This window comes from Bison bison, unplaced genomic scaffold (assembly GCF_000754665.1).
Source record: "Bison bison bison isolate TAMUID 2011002044 unplaced genomic scaffold, Bison_UMD1.0 scf7180017864032, whole genome shotgun sequence".
Taxonomy (NCBI): Eukaryota; Metazoa; Chordata; class Mammalia; order Artiodactyla; family Bovidae; genus Bison; species Bison bison.
In genome coordinates, this window is record NW_011494604.1 from 1,083,633 (window position 1) to 1,102,327 (window position 18,695).

Sequence of the window (18,695 nt, forward strand, 5' to 3'; positions counted from 1 at the left end):
TGGATTAACTGACTGACTGGCCCAGCCTGTCTCCAGCTGATGCCCCAGGCATGGGGGCACACACCCAGGCTGGCAGTCCTGGCCTTGCCTGGCCCCAGTCTGTCTCGCTCTGGGGTCAGAACAAGAGACTGAGTTTGGAGTGGGCTCCGCGCTCAGTGTGGGGTGGAAATAGCGGTTTGCTTCTTCTGACCTTGAGGCTGGAGAGGGCATCATAGACGGAGAGGTTTGCTCAGCTCTTGGCTGCGACTTCGAACATCTGACTTGACACTGTTCCAGCAGAGTTAAGTGTTCTTGCTGCCCTCAAGGATGCCAAGTTTTCTGTGCCCCAGAGAAGCAGTAGCCGGTAGTCGGGGCCAGTTCCGGCACAGCTCTCTCAGCAGTTCATACTCGACACCCAGCCCAGGGCGGGAGCAGGGAGGTGGTGGTGCTGATGGATCTTCTGGATAGACGCGTGTCCCTCCTGAGGCCTGCGTCCTCCACACACCCGGCACGTGCTGGCCCATGCCGTTCTGAGGGCCTGGCACACGCTCCCAGGGATTGTTTTTCTGTTGGGAATGGGGGAAACTGAGGCAGGGGGCAGTAAGAGTCGCTCCTGAGGCCTGGGCTCCAGGGCCCTGAACAAGCGTGTCTCAACATCTTGGGTGCCCCTGGAGCTAGGGGGTCGTCAGCCCACCCAGGAACATGCTCACTTTCTTCCCTGTGCACACCCCTTCCCATAAGCTCACCTTCTTAGAAGGGCTCTGCAAGGAACTTCTGAGACACACTCTCATTTGCTGCCTTGCCATGAGGGAGGCGGAGAAGGCAATGGCATCCCACACCAGTACTATTGCCTGGAAAATCCCATGGACGGAGGAAACTGGTGGGCTGCAGTCCATGGGATCGCTGAGGGTCAGACACGACTGAGTGACTTGACTTTCACTTTTCACTTTCATGCATTGGAGAAGGAAATGGCAATCCACTCCAGTGTTCTTGCCTGGAGAATCCCAGGGATGGGGGAGCCCGGTGGGCTTCCATCTGTGGGGTCGCACAGAGTCAGACACGACTGAAGCGACTTAGCAGCAGCAGCGTGAGGAGGCAGTGCAGGTTGTCAGGTGATGTCCAGTTTACGAGTGAGGAAATTGGAGCTGCCTGGCCTGAGGTCCTTCAGGCGGGACGCTAGGGCGGGTCCCTCTGTCCCCTTTTTTTGCCTGGCCTCCTCTGCTGGAGGCAGGAATAACGTGCAAAATCTGCAGTGATGGAGGCTCAGCCACCAGGAAAAGATGCGGAGAGTAGAGAGTGGGAAGGTGAGGTGTCTAGCCCAGGGCCTGAGGGGCTGGGAGCGCTCTTGTTTTCTCTTCTGCCCTGGCCCAACCTCTGTCCCTGCCTCTTGGCAGTGGAGCTCTCAGCAGCCCTGTGCACCTGGCTCCTCCCTGGTCTGGATCTCTGGGCTTGGACCCCAGTGGTCATTTTACCTTCCTGCCTCCTGCCCAGGCCTGTCCTGACACTGGGGACCTCCCGTGGCTTCAGGAGCACTGGCTTCTCTCCCCTCCTCTTCCTAGCCAGTGCCTCCCTTTCCATGGCTGAAAGGCAGGCTTAGGGAGAGGGCTTCATGTGCTCTACTCAAGTTTCCCTCCCCCGCCTCCCGATCCCAGTCTGAAGGGTGAGGACGACCTTTCCCACCTCGGCTGAGCCCCCGCACCCCCCCCACCCCCCGCATTGGCCTAGGGGTTTCAGGGAGGGCCTCTGTGGGTGGCTCTGTGCAGGGCTCTTGAAGGATGTTTTCTGTTCACTGCATAAAAGACTCAGCAGGCTTTGTGTTCACAAACAGCTTCCATTATCCACACTAGAAAAGGAGATCTGAGGAGGCAAATAATTCAGATATCATTTCTGCTTGGCTTTGAAACATATCATGCAGTTTCTGGCGGGTGAGGGCGGCAGCCTGCTGTCCCCACAGTGTCTGCATAGGGGCCCTTTCCAGGGAGCTAGCTAACAGGGACAATGGGGGAGCGTGACAGCCCGGCCACAGCCACCACGCAGTGGAGCACCACAGGCTGGTGGCATGGCGATCCTGGCCACAGGGGCTCCATGTCTAAGAGCCTGCCCTTGTAGCGTACATTCCAGGGGCTCTGCCCCGACACCTCGTCCTTTCTCACGCTCACTCTGCCTGGCCCTGAGGCGTAGTCCGTGGTCCTGCAGCTGACCCCCCCGGGGTACTGCCAGGCTGGGGAAGCAGGCTGTGAGAGTGACTTGGGTACATTTAGCGTCGGTCCATCAGAGACCAGAGTCGCAGGTAAACCTCATTTAATCACGGTGTTGTGCAGAGCCCCTAGGTGAGTGTGTGATGCACAGGTGAAGGAAAGGGTCTAGTCCCTGCCCTTGTCAGTTCCCAGGTTGGGCACCAGGTCAGGCAAGCGTGGAACCAGCAGACTCGTTGCCTGCTTAGTTATAGAACTGTAATTGTTTGGTTATAGAATTTTCAAAGTGTGTCCCAGAAAGGTAACGAGTCAGAGATTCTACAGGGAGTTGAGGATCTACCTGAGAGACGGCAGAGTGAGGTGTGAGACGTGGCTTGAAGGAGGGGTGACGGGTTCTGCGTCTGTGAGGGTCTCCCCTGTGGGAGCGGGGCTTTCTGAGAAGAGCTGGATGGTCCTCAGTTAGAACCGTTGCCCACAGGGATGCATTCTAGCTGGTGCTCAGAACCTCGCCTCTAGGACTGGCCTCGTCCTTCCTTGCCGAGGCAAGATGGCAGGGGTGGGGGCAGTGTGCTTGGGTACAGGTGTTTATTTGTTTGTTTATTTTGCAGAAGCTGCAGCTGAAAGTCACCTCAAGTTATTGTCTACTGTCGCCCAGGCAGTGAAAGGACAAGGCACCATCTGCTGGGTGGACTGTGGGTATGATCCTGGGGACGTGGGACATGGTGGCTGGAGGGCGAGGGGTGGGCTCTGGTAGGTTGGGTGGGAATTGTTCCTGATTGATATTCTGGGAGAGGAGGTATGATGGAGAGACAACTGCAGAAGGACGCCCTCCCCCGAAACCCCCCAGTGATGCTGCAGGACCGCTATGGGCTGGAGAAGGGTAGGTGTGGCTCCCCCTCCTGTCTTTCCCCATCCCTCTTCTTCCCTTTTACATAGTACTTTTACTTGTTACTCTGTTGTCATGCACTTGATTTTTGTCTTCTCAGAGGGTGGCAGAAGGAGCCTTGATGCCCGAAGAGGCAAGATGATTTTCAGGGCCACTTGGTGGGCTCGTTTATGGGGGGAATCTGCGTTGAGAACCATGTGCTTTACCCGCAGCCCAGGCCCTTCATGGGGGTCTCCAGGGCCCACAGGGCACAAGTTGGGAGTCAGCTGGCAGACCTGTCTGTTGCCCTGGCTTCCGAGGTGGCTTCGTCACACGGGTCAGTCCTGGACAGGTGGCTGAGTCCTTCCAGCTCTTTGCTCTGGCCTGTGTCCCTACCCCAATGTGTCCCGATGACAAGGCTGTGAGCTGCTCCTCCTCCTGCTGCCCCTGCCCCCTCCCAGAGACTCTGTGTCACTGTCATGGTGGCAGAATCACACGCCAGCCCGCAGGAGGCCCCTTCTGAGTGTGGCAAAGGGGGCGCTTTGAACTCCTCAGATCCTTCTGAGTTTGGGGGTTTTAAGTCCATGGTGTTTTCGGCTTCCCTTCCTTCTCCTCATTAGGAGTAATTGCCACATCTCTCCACATTCAGCACTTTTGCTGCTGGGATTTATATACACACACCTCTTGTCACATAATTAGTTCCCAATTGGGCATAGATTGGCAAAAACAGAGCAAAGACACAGACAGTGAAACATACGGAAAAGGTCGGGAAGAATAGGTTTGTTCTTTGCACGTTTGTTGAGCACTGTCTGCCTGCAAGGCACTGCACTGGGTGGACACCAGTATTTACATGTCCTTCTGATCGAGGACAGGAGGTGTTCCCAGGGCCGCTGGGTCCTCACCTGGATGTGGGGTTTATTGGGAACGTGAGTTTGGGAAGAGCAGGGGAGAGGATCACAGGTAGTACTATAGTTTTGGTAGTACTATAGTTTTGTTAGTACGGGGACGAGGTGGGGCTCTCCTGGGAACATGGCAGTTCTTTTCCTGCATGGCCCATAAGGGTCTTTGTAACCTTTAATATCTCTGTCCTTGCCTGAGTCACAAACCTTTTACTACTCTGTGGGTTCCGTGAGCTGTTAGGGGCTCCACTCTAGTACAGTCGTCTCCCTCTTCAACCTAAGTTCTCAGTGGCTGTTTTGCAAATAAACTTCTGGGACACAACTGTTTTATAAGTTGGTAACCTCAAGCTGCAGAGGAGCCTGGTAGGCTGTAGTCCATGGGGCTGCTAAGAGTCAGACACGACAGAGCGACTTCACTTTCACTTTTCACTTTCATGCATTGGAGAAGGAAATGGCAACCCACTCCAGTGTTCTTGCCTGGAGAATCCCAGGGACAGGGGAGCCTGGTGGGCTGCCGTCTCTGGGGTCGCACAGAGTCGGACACAACTGAAGTGACTTAGCAGCAGCAGCCTCAAGCTGGTCCTGCCTGTCATTGGAGAGAACTGATAGAAAGTCATATTTTGACAAAGCACTGAATGAGAGCAGAAGACGTCTTCGTCAAGCAGTGTTTGCTGTACTGTGTGTGTGTGTGTGTGTGTGTGTGTGTGTGCGCGTGTGCGTGCGTGCACGCACCTGTCTGGCCTCACACCTCCCGATTGATTCAAACACCAGTTTAATGGAACAGATGGCTCACTAAACAGTTGACGAGATTTCAGTTGTTGGTTGCTTCTAGTTCAGAGTGGGTCTGGAAGTGTTCTTGTCTCCCAGGTGTGTCTCTCTCCTGTATTTTACCAGGACTGCTCTGTGTGACTGGCAAAGTGATAGAGCCCGTTAGAGGGGATAGGGTGTTCTGTAATCTCCATACCAAGCCAATGGAGCCTCATCACAGGGAGTTCTTCCCAGGCTTGTAGGTGGCGGAAGTGGGCAGGAGAGCTTGGTTTAGGTGGATGAACCCCATCCACCTGGGTCCATTCACTTGAGCACTTACTCTGTGCTTTGAGGCACAGACCTGGCTAATAGTGTCTTTGAGGATTGCAGTGTGCAAGGAGGCAGCAGACATCTAGCCAGGTGATTACAGTCACTTCATTCATTCTGCCTAGAAAGGTTGAAGACAACTTCACAGAGGAGGTTGAGTTCAGACTTGGGGCAAGCCTTCAGAGGACCAAGTCTTTCACATGCCCGGGGCTTCCCTGCAGGCAGCTCCCTGTGGTGTGGCCCCTTGGGTTGTCTGGCCGATGGGACTGGAGGTGACAGTCCTGCCTTGCTCCCTGGACAGGCAGGACTGTATGGGACTGGGCTTGGTGTGTAAAGACAGACTAAGAAGAAGAGAACTGGGGACTCATTTGGAGACATAATGTCTGGAATCAATAAAAAGTGCCACTGGGAGAGAGAATCCTGTGACTTGATGCTCTAAGATGAAGATCTAGGGGGCAACTTATGACTTTAAAGAGGTAACCTGAAGACAAAGGGTTGACTGTTCACATAATTGCTACTCAACTCATGCCTCTAAGAGGAGGCATAAGCTGAAATATTAAGTAGCTTTTAAAAGTTTAGATAAGTAGGTGGATTATGGAGCTATAATGGATGATGTTGGAAGCCAGAATATCAGAGGTAGGATACAACTAAATCTTCCCCAGAACAACCACAGGGGTAGAACTGGGAGCTCTGGTCCATGCGGGCCGCCCTGGGGGGCAGGGCACGGATCACCATTACACAGGGAGATCCCCATGGATGTGAGCTGGAGAACCCCTTCTGTCAGCTGCTCCTGCTCAGAGATTTCTGAACGTGCCCCATAAACCATTAGGGGAACCCAGTGTGTTCTTTCCAAGCCCTGTGATGACAGCTCTCAACCGTCGCCCTAACAGCACTCAGCTGTGTTCTTGGGTCTGAATGAGATGCCCCTGGGGTGGGCAGATGGAAGGGCAGAAATGCTCCGGCGAGGGCTCTCCTCTGCTCTGCAGGCGTGTGAGCGGGGACCACAGGCGAACAGCCGGAGCACGGCTGCCCTTGCACGGGCCCTGCTGCATGTGGTTCCCCACCTCTGCGTCCCGCCTTGCCAGCGAAGGGATGGAGGCAGAATAGGGATGCCGGGTCTTGCGATGGGATGATGGCCCCTCTGCTTTCCTCCTTTAGAAGGCAGGTGAGGGGGCCAGGGGGCATCTGGGGGAGAGAAGACAGTGCTCCAGGGTGGGGAGTCTGTAGAGTGTGTGCTGTAATGACACAGCCCCTGGCTGAAGGGTCAGCTCAGCTGCTTAGTAGCCCAGTGACCCTGGCCAGGTCGCTTACCCTGAATCTGTTTACTCATCTGTAAACGGAACAATAATACATAGTCTGCTTTCTTTCTGGGTCCGTGGTGAGGATCAGGTAAATGAAAGTTCTTTGTAGAATAGAATTTAAATCTGAGATCCCATTCTACTCTTTTTATTTTTCATCTGGGCCAGTTTGTTAGGGCATCAAGAAGCTGGAGGGAGGGAGATGATGTATTTGTCTTCAAGAGCTTTTCCTTGGGTGAGGACCCCTTGGTCATTGTGAGGATGCTTCTGAAGAGAGATGAGTCAGCTGCAGTGCACAGGCTGTTCTGTTTGGACCCTTAAGAACTATGGGGTGCTGTGAAACTTGTGGGACTGTAGGTTTGAGGCCTGGCTTTGAGCCTAGGCTCTGACAGCAAATAGCTGTGTGACCTTTGGCAAGTCACTGCCTGTCTCTGGGCTTCAGTCTACTCTTGGGTGAAACATGGAGTTGAGTCTTCCAAGTTGCTCTCATCCCTACATAGCCTGGTTGAGAACATTCTGGAGCTACCAGGCTCTTACATGCGTACACATAGGTGCCTGTATGTATGCACATGAAGGCACGTGTATTCATCTAAGTGTGTGGGAGGGTGTGTCTTCTGGTCTTCATGCCTTTCCCCACCCTAGGTATCTGCCTCTGACATCCCTCCTGTCCTTCCCTCTCAGCCTCTCTCCTCCTCTGTTCCTCTCCTTTGATGGTTTCTCTTGCCTCTTCCTTTCTCTGGTCCCTGCCCATTCTTTTGGTCTTTTTCCTCCTCTCTTCTCTATGTGGATATTTCTTCTCTTTTCCTTGCTTTTCAGGCTCTTTCCTCCCTACCCCTGCCTGCACACCGACAGCCACACACACCCTTCTCTGCCGGTTTTCTCCCAGGCCCCGGGCCCGTAACTTGTTGCTCTGAGGTGTCTGTAGGCTTTCTGGCCTCCGTCCAGGGACCTGTCAGCTCTCCCTTTCCCTCACTCTACCTCCTGGCTCAGATCTCAGCAGCCACACTCGGGTTGGCTGGTGGTACTTGTTCAGCTCTTAAGTGGGTTGTGTGTAAGGGAGTTGGTATTCCCTGCGTGCTCTGCAGCCTGGCATCGGGCTCGGCCTTGGCTCGGAGTGCTGCTGTCTGGACAGCAAAGCTGGAGCCAGCAGGCGGGACCTGTGCCCGGCGTGCTGATTCCAGGGGCTGATTCTCACTGGGCCGAGGCAGCCTTATGGGGTGCTTGCCGCTTTCTTCTCCCGAGGGTGAAGGTCATTATGTTACGGCATTTTCCTCCTTCCCCGCTCTCATTCTCCCATCTGCTGTCTTTCTCCAGGAGCAGCACTGGCTTCCCAGATCCGAGATGGGGGGGCCTGCCAGGGCAGGCATAACATATTTTGAAGCCCATGTTTTCTTCCAGAAATTATTTGCTCCTTTACATGTAAGCATGTGGAATTACCATGGGATATAAAGTGGGCTTCCAGAAACGGTTGTCGTGCTTTTGTTGTAGCTTCAGACACCTCCTGGCATGCTGCCATGCTCTCATGAGGGCTCTGTGTCCCCTCCAGAACTGCTGGGCTGGGGAAGCAGGTGGAGGATGGGATGACACACTCCTCTTTCTTGTGTCCTGTCTCTCTTATGAGCTCTGCTGGGTGATTCATGCTCGATCAGGTGCCTTCTTGAGGTCGTACCCAGGAGGACAGGCAGACCTGGGAGGATCCTGCTGTGGGAGTCCCGTTGTCAGCAGGGCTAATGACCAGCCCCCCAGGTCCTGGCAAACTGGAGGCCTAGCTCTTCCAGGGCTGTTCTCTGTCTCCCGGCTTTGTCCTCCAACCCCTTCCTTCCATGTCGTCCTCTACAAGTCACTCTGATGCTGTTTCTTGCTCACTCACTCATCTTTCATTTTCTTCATGTCTCTGAAGGGGGGAACATGTCCCACCTTTCCTCTCCTTCTCACCCTCAGGGTCACAGGTACATCTGCTCAGAATCCTGCCGTGTTAGACCCAGCAGATAGGGTCTCTTCTTTGGTGGGGAAACGGACCCCAGGAAGGCTGAGTGGGCCAAGGGCACACAGTGTCCAAGACAAGCTGGGGATCCTTATAGTCTGCTTTCTGCCTGCTGCAGGAGGCTGCCCAGGGTTTGAGTGGATGTAAGGTTGTTGCCTGGCCAAGCGAGGATCTGATCGTGAGTTAGGAGAGAGATGATGGAGGTTCAGATCTTTTTTGAATCTCCACCATCTGTCCTGGCTTCTGGCTGCTGGTTCATCCGTCAGGATGCAGGCAGCCTGCCTTGGTGTTTTAGTAATACTTGACCCCATAGGGGGATGGAAAGCTCTGTCCAGCTTGTGTGACAGCTCTGCATTTTGCAGCTGGGGAACCAGGGTCCTGCTGGAGGTCACAGGCTGGCTAGTGGCAGAGCCAGACCTAGATGCCCAGTCGCTGCAGCTGGCGGCCACTGCGGGAGGATTTCCTACTTAGGCTGTGACTTCTGTAAGTCGAGTACCCCCTTGCAGAGCCTCCAGCACCTTACTTCTCCCTCTTCTGCTCTCACCCTCTCACCTTTTATCTCTGGTGGGTCTCTTGAATGATCCTCATTGCACGTGCAGATCTAGTAAGCACAGCACTGTATACCTGCAGCCACTCTCTGCACTGCTGGCCAGCGACCCACAACAAAGTTGAACAAAAACACTGGGCTGTCTGTCTGGGCTGGGGATAGGGAGGGAAGTGTGAAAAGGCTTCAGTGATCTTCCTCCACATTCTCTGTAGAGCAGAGTCCAGGGAGGCGGGGGAAGAGGGGATGTGGCAGGTCGGGGTGAGTAACCAGTAACCAGGCAGAGGATGGTGAGGAGCCAGCAGAGAAGGCTGGTTCCTGCAGGACAGTCTGGGGAGTGACAGGTGAAGACCTCTGCACTGCCAGTCACTTTCTGTGGTTGTCCCCTCCCTCTCATCCCAGCAAAGCAGCTCATTCCCTGTTGTCTGCCTTTGTCTCCTTCCCCGCCAGAGCATTAGTCATTGGCTAGGGAAGGGCGGGAGCACAGTTAACTGCGAAATCTATCAACCCAGATCCTTTTAAGTCCCTGAACTTGGGTAATTTCTCCCCTTCTTGAACTCTTACGACTTTTCGTGTACTGCACAGTTAGTGCATATGTGCACACACACACACATACACACTCTGAGAGTCAGAATCATAGGACGGAGGGGAGCTGATCTGAAAGCGCACTGTCAGGAATTGTCACCTGGCAGGATTCCTGGAGCTAAGTAGGCAGAGCCCAGAGAGCCAGCCATGAGCGCCTCATCCCAGCACGACAGCCAGCATCACTCACTCACTCACTCAGGCTATTTATAGAGCGCCTGCTATGTGCCCTCAGCCGTTGTAACCCTGGGGAACCAGCCATGAACAAAACAAAGCCATCGGCTTGGTGGAGCAAACCTTTCTGATGGGGCTGACAGTCAGTGGACATATTGGGGGAAGGGCAGAGAGCCAGTGGGGAAGGGCGGGCGGCAGTGCCAGATGAGGGGGGCTGAGGCGCTGGGATCTGAGAACAGAGGTGCTCATAGAGGTTGGGAAGCGGGCTCCCCACCCACCGTCCTGGGTGCCTGCGCGCGCTGTGTGTGTGTGGGGGGGCGTGGGGGTGGGGGTGTGTGACGCAGAGGAGAGGAGAGGGTTGCAGAGTCGGCCTGAGGGATCCTGTGGCCAAGATGGAGTTGTGGTTGCTGGAGGGTCATGGGGTCCTAGGCTGGCAGCGGGCGGGGCTGGACATGCCTGAGAGGAACCTCCATGCCCACCCCCAAAGCTCCACCCAGCCCAGCCAGCTGCTTTGGGACAATACTCCTAAGCCTGGCCTGGATTCCCCGGGACAGCAAGGCTTTTTCCCAAGGAGTAGGTTTTTTCTGCACAGCCAGCCGGGGTTGGGGTTGCAAAGACTAGGCCCCGTCTCTCCTCTCTTTGCTTCATAAAATCACAGGAAGAGGCTGCCAGCCAGGCTCCATGAGGAGAGCGCTGGTGTGAGGCTGCCTTGCAGTCTGGGCGCCCCTGCTGGATGCTAGCATAGGGCAAGGGTGCGGCAGGTACCTGAACCTGGTTTCTGCCATAGCCGCTATTTGTTGTCATGTTTGAGTGGACAGTAGGTGGTCCCAGAAATCGTTGCATAAAGCAGAACAAATCCGGACAGGGAAAGTGCCAAGGGAATGGTTGTAAACATCCCAGTTGAGCCCTCTCGTCTTCCTTGGGGCACGGAAAGGGCACCTCGGACACAGTTGTCAAACAGACCCTGCTGCCTGTCCATGTGGCTTCACCACAGAGCACGTGTGGGACAGGGCAGACTAGACGGTAATCACCACCGTCAGTGGGTGCGTGGCTTCGTGGCTGCACCTTACAGGCCCCCACGCTCTTGGCCCTTCTGGGTCCCCTCCGCACCCCAGCTTCTCTGTCCTCTCTGGACTCCCTATCTTAAAAGATTCTCACCTCCCTGGGGGACCAGCCATGGCTGCGTCATTAGCCTTCCTTCCTGAGATCATTGAGCGTTTCTTGAGTTCTCTGTGAGCTGGGGCAGGGTTGTGGCTAGAAGCTGCAGGGGCTACAGTGATGGCCACTACAAGCAGGACTGCGTAGGGAGGGATGGTGTGGAGGTTTCGGGGGGTCCCTGAGTGTGCCTGACACACCCTCTCCAACCCACGCACCTGGCCGGTAAGACATGCTTCTTGAATTGCAAATTGCATATTCACACTTGAAATGAGGTTCCATAGTGTTGCCTGTCCATTGTGAGTGTGGCTTTTAGAATTGAGCTGAATGGTGTAATTAGTCCATCTGCTCCAGGGCTGGTGCACAGCTGTGTGAAGCTGATGGCTGTCAAAGGTGAACAGGTGGGAGCTGACAGGACTTCCCTCAGGTGGTGGTCATACCAGGCAGAGCAAATTTTCTCATGCAGTGTGTACCCACTCCAGTGTTCTTGCCTGGAGAATCCCAGGGACGGGGAAGCCTGGTGGGCTGTCGTCTATGGGGTCACACAGAGTCGGACGCAACTGAAGTGACTCAGCAGCAGCAGCAGTGTAGTCAGCTGGGATTGGTGCAGGGTGGGGGGGCTGCTGAGAGACCCTCACTGAGTCCACTGAGATGTGGGGAGAGGGTCCTGGCATGAGGAGCAGGGCCGTATGAGTGGGGTAGCTGGTTGCCTCTGGTTGGAAGTTGGGAAGACTTGGCTGAGTGTGGTGAGGTCATAGGGAGGCTGCGAGAGCAGGTGAGGTCTCTGAGGGGACTGGTGCAGGGCACAGGGGAAACCGAGCCTCATGGGGGTGGGAGAGGGGTTGGAGAGATGAGGGAGAGCCAGGCAGGGTAGCAGCAGGCATCAGATCACCTGGGAACCTCCTTAAAACACGGTTGCATGAGGACCCGCTGGGCGTTTTGATTGAATAGGTCTGGGAAGGAGCTGAGAATTTGCACTTCTGACAGGCTCCTGGGCTGTGGTGATACTGCTGGTCCAGGGACCACGTTTTGAGATCAGAGGTCTAACAGAATGGGAAGCAAGATTAGAGGGGTCATGCATAAGCACTTGGGGAACAGAGGATGGCACCCAGCCGACGCGTCTCGTTAGAAGGGCTGCAGGGGTGTGATCCTGCAGACGCTAGCACCTCACTGAACCTTTCGCTGTTCTCTCTCTGGCTTTTATCAATACCTGATCAGATTTTGTAACTCCTTCAACATCATAGAACATTTTTCTCCTACCCTGGTCTGGTGGTGGCACATGCCGCAAATCAGAGGTTTAAAAAAAAAAAAACTCGCTGGGGCCACAGGTGGAGCTTCTGAGTCATGGTCTGCAAGAGGGTCAGGGAATCAGTATGTTTGAAAACTTCCCCCAGGTGATTCTAATGAGCAGCCGGGATTGGGAACCACTCCCCTGAGCTTGTTTTTCTTAAAATGTGCCACCTGCCCACTAAGCTTTTAGGGAACTTACTTTGTCTGGATCCACCAGATGGCCCCTTACAGGCAGTGATCTGTCCTCCCCATCTGCTTGCCTCTGTCTTTCCAGATCAGTCCAGATCCTGCTGGTTTCCCTCCTTCCTCCAGTTCTCTGAGAACTCATTTGTAGTGAGGGCCTCACTTGCTATTGAGAATCCTAAGTTATCTCCTTTACTCTTAGGTCACCAGCAGATTTTCCTCTGTCAAAACCTTCACAAGGACTTTAGGTAACAAGTGTCTTTTCCCCAACATTTGTGTCTTTCAGTGACACAGAAAGTAGAAAATTGTGCAAGAAGATGAAAGTTGACCTGAGTGCAAAGGACAAAAAGGTTGAATTATTCCATTACCAGTAAGTACACATGGACTTTTCCAATTTCCAAATAAATACTAAAAGCTTTCATTGGTATTCTCTGCAAACCACAGTTTTTAGTGAGATTAATTTTATTTCAGAATGATGTTTTTTGTGTTTACAATTATTTCTTAAAAAAAAAAACTTGAGCTGTGTTCAACAGCTGAATCTTACTAAGATTCTGCAGGAAATCTAAAGGTTAAGTGTCTTCAGGTGAGTGTGTGCCAAGTCATATCTGACTTTTTGTGATGCTGTGGACCGTAGCCTACCAAGCTCCTCTGTCCCCGGGATTCTCCAGGCAAGAATACTGGAGTGGGTTCCCATGTCCTCCTCCAGGGAATCTTCCCTACCCAGGGATCAAACCCAAGTCTCTTATGTCTCCTGCAGGCAGCTTCTTTACCACTAGTGCCACCTGGGAAGCCCATGTCTTCATAACCAATCCTAACATTAACACCTTTTTCTCGTGTTTTCACAGGGATGGTGCATTTCATACTGAATATAACCGAGCTGTGACGTTTAAGGTAAATTTCCCTGCCTTGTTCTCAGCAGAGGAGGAAGGGCAGAGTGATCTGAGGGAGTCTCATCTGTAGAACACAGGTCAGCAGAATGCCTGGAGAAGTTTGTAGCTGTGAAACCAGAGGGGATGGCCCGCTGCTTGGTAGACAGTTTATGACTCTTTCAGTGAGAGAGACATCTGACATCACTCTGTCCAGTGAGACATCTGACATCATGCCCTCCTCTGCAGAGGCCAGAGTCTCCCTTCAACTGTCCAGAGCCCTCCTTCACCTCTGCAGTCATGTCCCTGGGGGCTGCCCATAGGCCTGAGGGGGCCAGTGGTGCCCAGGTTAGCACAGCATGCAGGACCCGGGCAGGGCAGCAGCTGGGTCCAGACGAGATGCCCACGTCACTGAGCCATTCTCGGCTACAAATCCAATTCAAAAAGAGATAGAAAAGCGTCAGTGAAAATAAGGATGGAGATTCTCTGCCCTGCAGGTGTTATCCTGTATCCCCTGGCAGCTCTCCGGGGCCCGAGTCCTTCCACTGCCCTTGGTTCTCCTCCTTCGTGTTCCCTCCCTCAGATCATTCTTCTCCTGCTCTGGTCCAGGCGGCAGCCCCTGCCCTGGCTAGGGCCATGTGTTCCTTCTGTCGCAGCATATGTTGAACCCACCCTCTCTGATTCTCGTGCTTAGACTGCATTAGACCCTGGGCTCCTCTCTCTTTCCATCTGTTTCCTTCCATTCTTTTCTGTCTGTCCATCTGTTTGTGTGGCTGTCCATGCCCTTCTCCCTCTGCCTCTCTCCCCCTACCTCCTTGGTCATTTCTTGTTTATCCATTAAATCTTGTTTTTTTTTAAGTTGCCGCAGCTTTTACTTAATACAGACTCAGCCTGATTACTCATCATCTTAACACCCACTTAGACACTTAGAGATAATTCTACCAACTAGAGTTGCTTAACCCCTCTTATTCTGTGTTAAGATGTCAGCTGAAGTGGTAACACGTACGCCTCAGATGTGGAAGCTGGGTGGTGTGGGGGCATTGCTGATAGAGGCGGCGGGGCTTTTTGTTTTGTGTCTGGAGGTTGTGTTCAGTGTATATTTAGCTGGCCCTCTGAGGAGTCCGTCCGGGGCTTGAGGAGCAGGGAATAGCAGCTTCTCAGAACTGCAGTGGCAGGAGAGACACCCAGGTAGGTGGTCTGGACCTGCCTGGGTCGGGGAGTCTGAGTCCTGGCTTCTGTCCACCTTCTCACAAAGACCAGGTGTATGGGATCTGCTCACTCCCATCCTGCCTGTGATCTTGGCATCAAGGAGCTGGAGAAGTGGCTGAGCATGGTACAGGGTCAGGGTCATAGATGGGGACAGGGCATCCTTGGTCCCAGGGTCCCTGAAGCCCATGGGACCATCAAGGACTGGGGAGGAGTCCCTGGGGTTCTCTAGGGTAGGGGGGTGTGATGGTGGAGCTCCCCATGGCTGCCCGACAGCTCCAGGTTCTCAGGGGGAGCAGCCGTGAGCAAAGCCCTCCCTGGTCTCGGGTCCGTTTTCCCTTCAGGGTTTCTCCTGAGCTTCTATCTCTGGGAAGATGGAGGAGTCCCCCGGTAGGGTGGGTGCACAGTCTGGCTGTTGTTGCTGTACCCTTGTTCAGAAGGGGCCTTGATGCCGGGCAGGGGTGGGGTGCTAGTACTTTAACTCGGCTGGTGCTGGCACAGGCCAAGAGTGCCACCCCCCCACCCCCCCAGGGCAGTAGTTCCTACCTACTTTGAGTTCCTATGCTACTGAGAATCTCCTGGAAGCTGTGGACCTTATCCCTAGACACTGTGCATACATACATCGGAAGGAGTGTTTTCCCATGAGTCTCGGGCTGCACAGACTGTTGAGGTCCACGGTGCACCCTAAGTTGATAGCATCTGCACCAGGCTTTCTGGAACAGCAGGCGGGTGGGCTCCCATAAGCATCTTAATCACATGGCTCGTGGGCGTGCCCTGTGGCTGTGGGTGAGTGGGGCTTTCAGGGCAGCGCTGCTGGCCTCACTTTGGCTGTTGTCATCACAGTGAAGCTTTGACAAGGTGCTGAGAGAAGGCTGATCCGCCTCTGCCTGGTAGGAATAGCCGTCTTCTCTTGCCAGCAGGCATTTCATAGCTCTGTTTGGACAGACAGGGACCACTATCTGAATGAAATTCTGCGAAGTCCTGGCTGACTCCCACTCTCCCACAGAGCTCTTTCCAAAAAGGAATTTCTAAGAAATAGCAAGCCTCCCAGGTCGTCTGTGTGTGACCGGTGGGGGGCTGGATGCACAGCCTCACTCGGGGGTTTTTCTGTCCTCACCACAGACCTCCCTCCCTTCCCAGCACACACGTGGCACACCTAGCTCATCATCTGCTCACAGGAGCGTGCTCAAAGCGGGTAGATGTAATGGAATCTTGCATCCAGTTGCAGAACACTGAGGGCTTGTCTGATGACAAGGAGGCCACCTCTCCAGGGTTGGAGGGAGGCTCAGCTGGTTTTTGGTACCTGGTCCTGGCTCTCAGAGGCTTTGAGCGGCATTTCTCAGATGACTGTTTGAAAGTGAAGGGAATGCAGCTTCCGTCGTGTGGCTGGTGGGGAGGGGAGCAAAGGGACGTGTCCACCCCCCACCCCCCCACATTCCTGCTCCATGTGTGTCCTGCCCAAGGGGAGCAGAGAGCTGAATCAGTTGTCCACAAGACAAAGGCTAGTTAAGCCCTTTATCCTGAAGGTCTTGGTCCGTCTAGAAAAGTGTCTAAGGAGAGAAGTCCAGCAACCAGGGGGCCACAGTTATGAGCACCCTGCCTTGGGGGGCTTCCCACTTGTGTCCCAGAGAGGGTGATGAGGATTTAATGCACTCCCAAACCAGTTTAGATCATGAAATACCAAGCAGGTTACAAGCAGGTGTGATTAACTTGCTTATGCCATTGACAGTTTTAATGGCTGTGTGAATGTGTAAGTATCTTACATCGCACGTGACTGGAGACCTTTATTCAAACTGGTCAGGGAGACTTTTTGGAAGAGATGAGATTTATTAGAAGCATGTGCCTCTGTTTTGAATAAGCCAACTAGTTGTCTCGAACTTTCTCTCTTGTCCCTGAAGAAGCTTCGTAGGTGTCAGTGGACCAGAGTTAGTGTCATGTGGGATGCATTTTTAGGGTGCTTAGCAGTGCTGCCAGTGGGTGATGGCATGGCACACCCCAGTCGTTTGCCCATAGGCTGTGTGCCTCCGGTTTCAGGCACTGTAGTCTCCAGGTAGGGGATGGGACAGGTTTCTGATCCCCTTACCTCCTTTTTTCCTGGCTAAAATGAGTTTTCCCTTCTCTCTCCTTTTCCTCAGTCCATAGTGGCCTTTCTGAAGGATCCAAAAGGGCCCCCGTTGTGGGAGGAAGATCCTGGAGCCAAAGATGTTGTCCACATTGACAATGAAAAGGTATCTGATGGGCTTTGGATGCTTCCCCCCAACCAGGGTTCCCCAGGAGAGATGACTGAGGAACTGAGAAATAGGAATATTATGGAACCTCCAAGGGAGCCCTGGGCCAGGCCTTAACATTTGGTTTCCCTTCCGAGCTCCGAGATGGAAACAACAGGAGATTAGCTGCCTGGGACTTCTGTTCTCCACTGCCTTATATAATGTATTTTAACATGTGTACATTTTCCTTATAGGGACATTTAAATGTTTCTTTCTCATTATGTAATGTGGTTGTTGCCTTTATGTTTTTTGGTATTATTTCTAAGATGGATTTTGTGTTTGCCTTTTTTCTTGTTGTTTAAAAATATCTGAGAGGTTTGGGTTGGATATTCAGAGACTTGAATCAGGTCTTTACAATTCTGGGACACTGTGTTAATTTTGAACAAGTTCAGTTTCTGGGTTTGGCTGGGGTTGGGGGTGGAAGGGTAGTTCTGAAGTACAGTCTGCATACAACCCTGAACCTCTTCCTTTCGAAGCCTGCCCCACATGACCTAAAGGTGCCTCTTTGTCCATGGGTGCCTGTGTTTTTATCATGTGCACACGTGACCTAAAGGTGCCTCTGTCCACGAGTGCCTGTGTTTTTATCATGTGCCCATGTATGCCTTACTTGGTTGACTGCGCCTTCCCATTGGGATGGGCAAGAACTTCTTTGTCACATTTCAAATGGCCTGTGCAGCAAGCAGTGCTTTTTTGTAGATGGAGGGAGAACGTTCGTTTTATCCTGAGAAGATAAAACGTACGTTTTATCTTCCTCTGACTCCCTTCCCTTTTCATTTAAAATCATTGACTCTTGATGCTTGTTACTAGCTCAGAAGAAAATGATGCCATTTATACTTTCTGGAGGAGGGATCATGTGTGATCATCATGAGATAACCAAGTGGGCCTTTCAGATGAAGGTGTTTTGAATTAAGGCGCTGGGCATCAACATTTTGGGGATAGAAAGTGCCGGTGTCATCAGCTGGAAAAAGGAGGAGGAGGGGAGGAGGGCCCAGTGTCTGAAGGTGGGGGCATCTGTACCCATAGCCATGAAAAGACAGACAGCCTAAACCGATGATTTCTCCTGGGTGGATTTTATCATAATGCGTGTTTTTAAAGCCTCTCAGACAAGCGATTGCCTGCTGCCTCCTTCCCCCAAAATGTTCATGTCCTGAAACTCCTAAAACTGCTCTTCTGTAACTAGAAATATTAAGCAGAGATACCTTTTCCACGCCTGTAGGCAGTCTTCTTATACTGTGTACTATTTTCTCTCATGTAGAAATATTAACTGCTTTTGTGCTAATAAAATCCACACATAAAATAGCTGAAGTTCCAAATTCAGGTTTGAATTGCCGACTTCTGTTTGTAAACTTAAGAGTTCCACGCTTATTTGAAGGTAATTAAGCATCTTTGGATGTAATAAGATATTTGTTACTGTTCAGGGTATGAAACCAAATTGCTGCAGGCTCAGGAAAACCTTTTCTTCTCAGATCTTTTTAACAATTTTAGCTCCGGGGATTCCAGAAGATCATTTTCAAAGCATCCTCCACTCCTAGTCAGGGTCAAAGATCTTGGTTACTGCTTCTGTTCAAATGGATGCCTCTGCTCTCTATATACATAAATAAGAGTTAACGTTATCAGAATTGATTATGTACTGTTTTAAATTCTCACAAAATATTTTAATCTTTTTTCTCTTACTGGAAAATTATAACTAATATACGTTCATTGTTGAAAATTTAGAAAATACAGCTTAAGCATAAAAGAAAAAAATTACCCCATCCCTGCCTATTGAGAGATACTCACTGCCAGTATTTTCTGTAGCCTTCAGGCTTTCAGTGTAACACACACAGAAACATTACATTTTATATGCTGTTTTGTCACTTGCTTTCCCCCATTACTTAATGTGACATGCGCATCTTATTGTGACATTAAATATTCCTCTCCATCGTTTTTAATGATGCAGTAGTATTCCATTGTGCAGGATGTACCGTCATCTATTTACCTAATGCCTTGTTGTGGCCAGGAAGCCTGCATTTTGAAATTTCCTCTTATTTTCTTTATTATTCAAGAGAGAAAAACCTCTAATTTTCTTCCATGGAAACTGGTTAGAGGAGCTTATTTTAATCAAAATGTGCTCTGTCATGGTGCTACTCTGCCG

The 18,695-nt window shown here is 52.2% G+C and overlaps 1 protein-coding gene across 1 annotated transcript in view; it reads left to right on the forward strand.

Moving 5' to 3' along the window:
* Positions 1-18,695, forward strand: part of PDIA5 (protein disulfide isomerase family A, member 5) — a 93,037-nt gene that overhangs the window by 20,289 nt on the left and 54,053 nt on the right. Inside the window, exons 3-6 of the mRNA XM_010834268.1 lie at positions 2,783-2,870; positions 12,509-12,592; positions 13,068-13,113; positions 16,430-16,522. Coding sequence (XP_010832570.1) covers positions 2,783-2,870; positions 12,509-12,592; positions 13,068-13,113; positions 16,430-16,522 — 311 coding nt within the window. The remainder of the gene's footprint in view (positions 1-2,782; positions 2,871-12,508; positions 12,593-13,067; positions 13,114-16,429; positions 16,523-18,695) is intronic.